Below are 8,334 nucleotides of genomic sequence, written 5' to 3' on the forward strand. Positions count from 1 at the left end.
GAAATCATCATTATTTTCCATTCTCAGATAGGCTTGTTTTGGTTATGCATAGTTTTCTCAGTTCTTAATGTGGTAATCTCTACGTAACGTCTCCAACCCACTATTTCCTTTCTTGTAAATTCAAAACACTGATCATTGAACATCTCAGGTTAGCGCTTGTGAATTTGAGGTTATATATGCAATCTTAGTGTGACCTGAAACATCATTTGAAAGTCACCTTACCCTCAAACGTGGTTTCTTAGGGGCAACTGCTCACCTTATTTATTGCAGACAGGGTTTAGTGATCTGACAGACGTCTGTGAAGACAGTTCCTGAACAATCAAGCTTAAGAAAGAGGCTATTGTTTATTATATGCTGATGAATATTAAAACTAATCATCTCATAAAAAATTTACACAACTGGATCACAATGTTTGCTCCCATATTCATTGGAATCAGCTGGTTTTATATCAGTACATCAGAAGGTAGGAGCAATATGTGTATGGTCTGACAATCTATTTTATAGAAATGTATTTTATTATAATGTTATTGTCTCTCTGATCTTGTGAGCTATTAATACTAACTACTCATGTTTTTAACAGGACCATTTTAACAATAATGTTTAGGTTATCATTGTATTATATTATGGGAGTGTAGACAAAAGCATAAGCACACTAGTTATTCTAAACTGTTACACTTGATATTTATGGTTTCAAATAAATTTCAGTTTTATAACCTTATGAGTTCTAGGGAATTTATAGTATGGATAGTGAGAATGTGAGCATTCCAGACTGAATTTTCTTTACTGGTTTATTGTATTTTGTTTGGCTGTTGCTATGGGGATGTAACTGATGTGAAAAGCAGAGACTAAACTTCTGAACTAGAAATATATACTGTAATTAGCAATAAGAACATATGATGTTGATGCTTCTGTTTCACAGGTGCTGAACTTTCCCAGCCAGCTGTGGTCGTGGCTAACAGACATGGAGAAGCCACATTAAACTGTGGCTACGAAGCAAAGGGAATGGAGGAGGAGATACGTTTAAGCCTTTTGAAGAAAACAGGCAATCAGACATCAGAAGTTTGTGTTCTGTCTTTTTCCACTGACTATGAACCAGACACTAGTGGCAATGCCTTCCAATGTTTAGGAATTCCAGGTCCACGTAATGTGATTTTTAACATATCAGGGATGCAGGTGGAGGACACTGGACTGTATTTCTGCAAGCTTGAAGTCATGTATCCTCCCCCCTACCGTATTACAGAAGGCAATGCAATATTTATTTATGTCAGTGGTGAGTAATTTGCCAGCTATTTGTATATATTGATAATATTAATATTATTTGTACATATTCATATTATTTATATAATTGACATATTCTTAAATGTATACAGTTAATTTCTAAGTCATCTAGTGAAAGCTTTCTAATAACTTTCACTGCTTCTGAAAATAATAAGCAAAATATATTTGGTAATAATGCTAGTAAACAAGAACTTTGTCCAAAGGTATAAACTGTTAAACTATTAACTATAATTAGCTAAACCCCCTTCATTTATTATACTTGAATTGGGGGACTGAAAAGCAGCACAAGGTTTAAGGTTAAAGGTTTTTTACATTCATGTTAAGTAGTTTTAAAGGATAGGTATAGATTTGAAAAACTTTTACTTATTGTGGTTGGATGAACTATAGAATTTTTTTGGATGGGATGAACTATGCCACCTTACTACAGTTCTTCTGAAGAAGAGTATAAAGCCTCATACACACGGTCAGACTTTTTGACAACAAACTTCAAAATGAGCACGTTTTCAAAAAAATTCCACCGTGTGTACTCTCCATCGGACAAACTTTTTCGGTTTTCATCGGACAAAAGTTCACCCTGCAAACGGACAAGCTTTTCGGCAACAAAAGTCCTACGGTGCAAAGTCCTATCGTGTGTACAAAAATCCATCAGCCTTTTGTCCAAAGTACAAATACGCATGCCCCGGACCAATGTTAAAACCAACCAACAATAGCAGAAGTTGGCAAAAGGGTGGCGGTAAAGAGCAGAAAAGAGCAGAAAAATCACGTGATGTTGGGAAAGTATTGGGAAAGTTTGCAGAAAAGTCCTGCCGTGTGTATGCTATAGGTGTGCCCGGCCAACTCCCTTCGGACAAAAATCCACGGAAAAGTTTGTTTGAAGTCCGACTGTGTGTACAAAGCTTTAGTCTGACTTAAAAGCAACCTGTTTTGCCTAAAAACAGCTGTTTAATTAGGTTTACTTAGGTTCTGGTGGATATGCTGCATATTATCCAAGGGGCTGTGACGTTACAACATTTTATTGAGCTCCTGCCCTGGACTGATGCCCCGTACACACGGTCTGGATTTCTGACGGGAAAAAAGAGAGCTGGTTCTCTTTTTTTTGCCAGCGGGTTTATCGGAAAAACTGCGAGGGAGCATACACACAGCCGGGATTCCCGGCCAAATGCTCTCCTAGCAGTTTTCTTGTGGGAAAACCCAGTCGTGTGTACGGGGCATGAGAATGTGACATGTTAGTCCAGGATTGGCTGATTCCATCACAATATTATGTTTGATTTTTGGCAACATCCCTTTATTAGTCTAACCTAATATATGAATGGCAATACTGCACAAAGGCTAAGAAACACTTGTAATCACCTTGACAGGGAAGAGAACACAGGACATATTTGGAGCCAAAAGATGATTAAATTCATAAGCTTCTTCTAGAGATATGAGTTGACATATCAATGCTTGGGTGGACACCATGTTTGTTGCATTTGTCATCTTGCTTAAATGATCTATAAAACATGTAAAACATGAATTTAATTGAATATAATTGATTTGATAGATCTGACATCGCAATGTGCTCAGTCATTGGAAACAGTTGAATCAAAGTCCCACGATTTGGCCTTCCTCATCACTATTCTGGTTATGTTGGTCTACAGTTTATTGGTCACAAGTGTTTTAATATGTAAGGTAAGTTGTCATTTGATAATACATTTTTTTTACCCAGCACAAACTTCCATGCTTAGTTATAATAAAAAGAACTAAAGTTTATTTGTCAGCATTAATATACATGATGTCTGTAATAAAGACGGCAATGGCATTCTGTGCCTGCTGTGCTAAAAGGTATGCTTCTGAGCAGGGCCGGCCTTAGGTGTTCAGGCGCCCTGTGCGAGCTAATCCTGTGGCGCCTCCCATCTTCACCCCTTGCCCCCTGGTCACCTAAACTGACTTACCTTTCGGTGGACGGTGCGGCTTTGCATAAAAAAATGGCACCGCCCGGAGCTTAGACGCCACTGCGCATGCGCCGTCTGCCCAGGAATAGCCAAGCGTTTTCTGGCTTTCCCGTGCAGCGGCAGCGCATGCGGAGTGTGCCTGTCGGGGCGGCAGCAGCCATTCTTTTCAGGAGCTGCAACCGATGCGTTGCACTTCACCCAGTCCCAGGGCAGGGGGACCTGGCAGCGCGCAGGGAGACCTGGCAGCGCCTGCTGCTCTGACTCATAGGAGTCGAACTCCTTTGATGATCATGTGAGTAACTGACTGCGACTCACATTCTGCAAGCTGTGATGGCCGCACGGCGCCCCTGTTGCCCATGGCGCCCTGTGCAGCCGCACAGCTCGCACACCCCAAAGGCCGGCCCTGCTTCTGAGACCATGTAGGCTGCAGAAGACCAGCTTCCTCCTGCTGGTCTCAGAGTGGACTTCTGTCATCCATGGAGAAGGCAGTAGTATTTTGCTGACGCAACAACTGGGAGGAGCAACTGAGAGTACCGCTGCTAGCACATCAACCAAATGGAAGTACACCTGTTTGGCTTGTATATGTAATTATATAATTTAATAACAGCAGATAGCAATACTATTTGCAAAAACAATTCCCCAACAATAATGATCTGAGTTTATCACTTTCCAGGGTTTAATTTACTTTGTTGTGCAATAGCTGGACATGTTCATTTAGGACATAATCTTCACACACATAACTTTAGTTACCTTATTTGCATTTAAGAAGCTTTAAAACAGCATTATTTCGATGAGGACCACAACATCTGCAATAAACATGCATTAAACATGATTGTGTATTTCAGCTGATCACTAGGTACATAAAGGTACATGACCACAATTGTCTTCATAATGATTCCTCACTGTTCTGCATTTACTTTCAGTTAATCAGACCCATTATCTTTTATATTAAAGAGTAAGTCCATCCAAAAAGTATTTGTTTCTGTACTGGCTTATTTATTGCATATGTCTATAAAGATTTTCGTTTAACTTTTTTAATTGTTTTTCAGCGAAGGAAAAGGAGATGGGATACAGGCCACTATGGGCAGGTACTTCAATCAAATAACAAGAATTATCATCCTTATTATATTAAAATGTGATTTCAATAAGCTGGAAACCTCATACTTACCAAGTATTTTATTACCCATCCTTGCTTGACAAGCATGTTATTGCTGGCTAATGTTGTCACGATACATTATCTTGAGCAAGATGGTACACATTTTAGCCCAAACATCACTGTAAGACAAAGCTGGGCATGCATTATTGTGCTAGACTATGTCCACATCTCCTGCATCTGAGGAGATGCAACATTTTTGCCATATAGTGCTTGTGCTGCATAACAGTTTAATGTCAAACAAACTGAAGCAATATAATATTCCTTTTCATAGAATTCTATAAAAATTAAAGGGAGTCTTTTCTCAAAAAATGGTGGTACGTGCCATTGTTGACTTCTCTTTCTGCAAATGCTAGCTCCTGGCTATTATGCTGGTTCTGCAGCTTTAAATCAACTTTGCACTTAAGAGTTTACACTTTTTTTGCAGATCTGCATACTTATTCTGGGTCTAATGAAAAAGGGGTTTGAAGCCAACGGGCTAGCATAATAACCAATTAGTATTTTCAACAGGGGGCCCGAAATGGCACCCCCCCCCCCCATATTCCTATATAGGTAGAGTTAGGTTCACTTCCTAAGTAAAACTTACTAGCCCAACCTAATCTTATCTACCGTAGAACTCCCCAGTCAGATTTGGCACCTGCTATCTCTTCCAGTGTGCACATTCTATGACTCAAAATTTTCTCTGATGTTGGCTGTGGCTGAACAGTAACTCCCCACAGACGTGAACTGAGCTATTTTTCTACATGAGAGACATTAGAGGTATGGTCCCATCAAAGTTTCTGGGAACTTACTTATACAAGTCAAGCTAAGCTCTGAAGAAGATTTTGGGCCACAAAATGTAAACCTTGGAGGGGCCACTGCTACCATCTGATTGAGGGTGAGTAATCTTGTTCTTTAAAGTGTTTTAAAAGCCAAAATCTTTTTTTAAAGTTTTGGATATACTGCAGAATTTTTAGAGCCTGATGTGGTGTAGTTGCCATTGACATCTTAAGTGTTTGCAACCAGTGATTACATTTGAAAAGTTTTAAAAATATCCATAAATTATTTTGTATTAATTGTATTATGTAATACTGCACAGTGATTGCTTTAAAACAGAACTCTAGGCAAACATCTAAATGCACAAATTATATTGAGTATATAAATATTTACCAGAAAAAGCTGTACCAGCAAAATTATTTGATTTTTGATTTTGTAGAGCCTATCTGGTGATTTATGATATTAGGAGGAAACACATACACAATATTGGTATACTGTTCAACTACCATATTAAAAAGATTAAAGTTTAAAATTAAAATGAAAAATGCATGAATATGCATGCTGATACATAAAGGTGCAACCATGTGAATGGTGAGTGAAAGTTCTGGGGAATGAACCGCTAAAAATTTTACTCTAAAAAGTCTCTAAATGGAGGCTGTAAAGGGAGCGAGGCTGCTTCAGGCGCGGGCTGGGGAGCCTGATCACTGTGAACAAAAGGAAAGCAAAAGAAGAAGAGAAAAGCGCCAAGCCAAGCCTTTAAACAGCTTAGGAATTTTTTCAGTATATGAGTATAAAACAACACTAAAAACTTGTGGGAAAATGTTGGAGCATTTGCAGAGTGCTAGAGCAGGTGGGAGCTTCCAACATGCAGTGTCACAGTAGCACAGGAGGACTGACAGAAAGTCTCTATTGAGGGATCCACGAGCAACGTGATGAATAAGGCGAGGCTGTGCCTTCTAAACGCGTTTTGATTGGCCAGACAGCGTGTGGGCGGCTCCCCAGTTTGCAGCCCTGGACCACTCCCACCCAGAGACACACAGCAGATGTCTCCGTGCTTATCAAGGCTCCAGCTGCAGCTAACACATGGCGCTCATGGATCCCTCCAAATAGAGAGTTTCTGGCAGCCCTCCTGTGCTCCTGTGACACTGCACGTGGAAGCTCTCACCTGCTATAGCACTGTTCAAGTGCGCCAACATTTTTCACACAAGTTTTTAGTGTTGTTTTATACTTACAGTATATACTGAATAAATTCCTAAGCTGTTTAAAAGATTGGCTTGGCGCTTCTCTCTCCTCCTTTTGCTTTCCTTTTATCTAGTGATTTATACATCTCTGCCTCACTGCATTTTATTACTTCCAATCCTGACGCAGCTTTACTGTTTCCTCGAGTAAAGCAGAACTTCACCCTGAAGGGGACATTCCACTTTATTCTCCCCCTTGCCTTCTTGTTTTGGATTTTTTTTTGGGGGGGGAGGGGGTACCTTTCATAACCAAGTACCAGCTCCCTCCATAAAAAAAACGAAATTCCAAATGAAGAAGGTAAGCTGGGAGACATGTCATAGCTCCCAGAAGGCTGCAAGACCATTCACAAAGTGCAGCACGGTTAATGCATGCACAGTGGGGAGCCGTTTGTGAAGCCGCAAGGAGTCACAACCAGCTTCCCTCAGCTAACATGCTGGTGCCGGGGACCACACGACAGGGTTTCTTGGAAAAAACAGCAAGAAAACTGCTTCTTGCCGAGATTCCCATTCGTGTGTGTACTAGAGATTCAGGTTTCTCATCTGGAAATCTGGCCAGAATCTCGACGAGAAAAAAAGAGAACCTGCTCTCTTTTTTCTCGTCGAGATTCTTGTCGGCCTGTTTCTCGACGAGAAACCCAAGAGTATGTATACTTACCTGTCGCCGTGGAAACCCGCGCATGCTCGAAATGACTTTGCGATGACGCCACTGCGTTCTTTCCTTTCAAAAGAACCGCGCTTCTTTTGAAATGAAAGTCAGTATACTCCGGCAGCAAGAGTTTCTTGCCAAGAATCTCGTTAGGGAAAATGACTGGTTTTTCCTGACGAGATTCTCGGACGAGTGTACGAGGCCAAAGACCAACAGTAAACCAGCCTGGGTGAGGATGGTGTTGGATCCCTGGACAGTTATCCTGCAGGCCCCAGGGACCCAAAGACCGGCAAGGAACTGACATGGGTGAGGACAGCACCAGATCCCTTGATAGGTAAGTGTCTTTTATTTTAAAGTCAGCAGTTACAGTATTTGTAGCTGCTGACTTCTATTTTTTTTTTCAAACAGGGTGAAGAACCTCTTTAACTTTACAGTTTCCTGGATCACCACCTTGAATACAGGGCTGAGGTGGTGATGTTAATTCTTTCCTATAGGAACATGTATTTATCTTTGTGCATGGAGTTCCACCTTAAAAAAAATCTCTATTTAAATTGCCACAGGAATACAGTAACTATGTTATATATGGTACAGTACCTAATAATCTGCAAACTATTTTTCTGAACAAAAAAATTATTGGAGCAGACACAAACTGTATGTTATAAAACTTTTACACTCAAGAAAATACTTCAGATATTATATCTAATGAAAACTAAAACTGTGTTGAGAAATCATGTCTACAGTGAGAATATGTAACAGTTGCAGTGGCCTTAATGCATAATAGAAATCATTTATAAACCCAAGAAAGTAAAAAGTAACAGGATTCCCTATATTAGCCAGTTAAATCACAGTTAAATCATAGCCGTTATCAACTATGAATAATAGTAAATATAAAGCTCCGCAATACATGAAAAATTTAAAAATAAAAATAAAACAAATAATATTTTGCTTCAGGGAGATAATTTTCATTCTAGTGTGTCTTTAATAGTAGCATTAGTTGTCATCTTCTCAATAGCATGTAAATAATATATTAACTATATTTAGCTATGTTTTCTAAAGGAAAATGCATAGGTAAAACGTGTCTACTGATTAATCCATTTAGTTAATAAATGGAATAGTGGTACCTTACAAAAAGGCATTTTGAAATATAGGTGATGTCCACCAATAGAAATATTTTAAGTCAGCATCTATACATGTGGGACAATGTGAGCAATACCTAATATGTATAATTTCATTGAACTTCCTTGTGGTAACTTTGATGTTTAGATTTTCCGAGTAGTGAAAGTTTGGTGTGGTACCAAGGTAAATGCCTGAATGGAAATCTTTATTCATTTA

The 8,334-nt window shown here is 39.4% G+C and overlaps 1 protein-coding gene across 1 annotated transcript; it reads left to right on the forward strand.

Moving 5' to 3' along the window:
* Positions 1–903: 903 nt before the first annotated feature.
* Positions 904–4,512, forward strand: CTLA4 (cytotoxic T-lymphocyte associated protein 4; the record flags this gene model as incomplete). The annotated part of the gene is made up of 3 exons (XM_040358478.1): positions 904–1,270; positions 2,819–2,946; positions 4,259–4,512. Coding segments are annotated over 3 exons (585 nt in total), but the record flags the coding sequence as incomplete, so codon positions are not given.
* Between the last annotated feature and the right edge of the window lie 3,822 nt (positions 4,513–8,334).

Source organism: Rana temporaria, chromosome 6 (genome assembly GCF_905171775.1).
Source record: "Rana temporaria chromosome 6, aRanTem1.1, whole genome shotgun sequence".
Classification (NCBI taxonomy): Eukaryota; Metazoa; Chordata; class Amphibia; order Anura; family Ranidae; genus Rana; species Rana temporaria.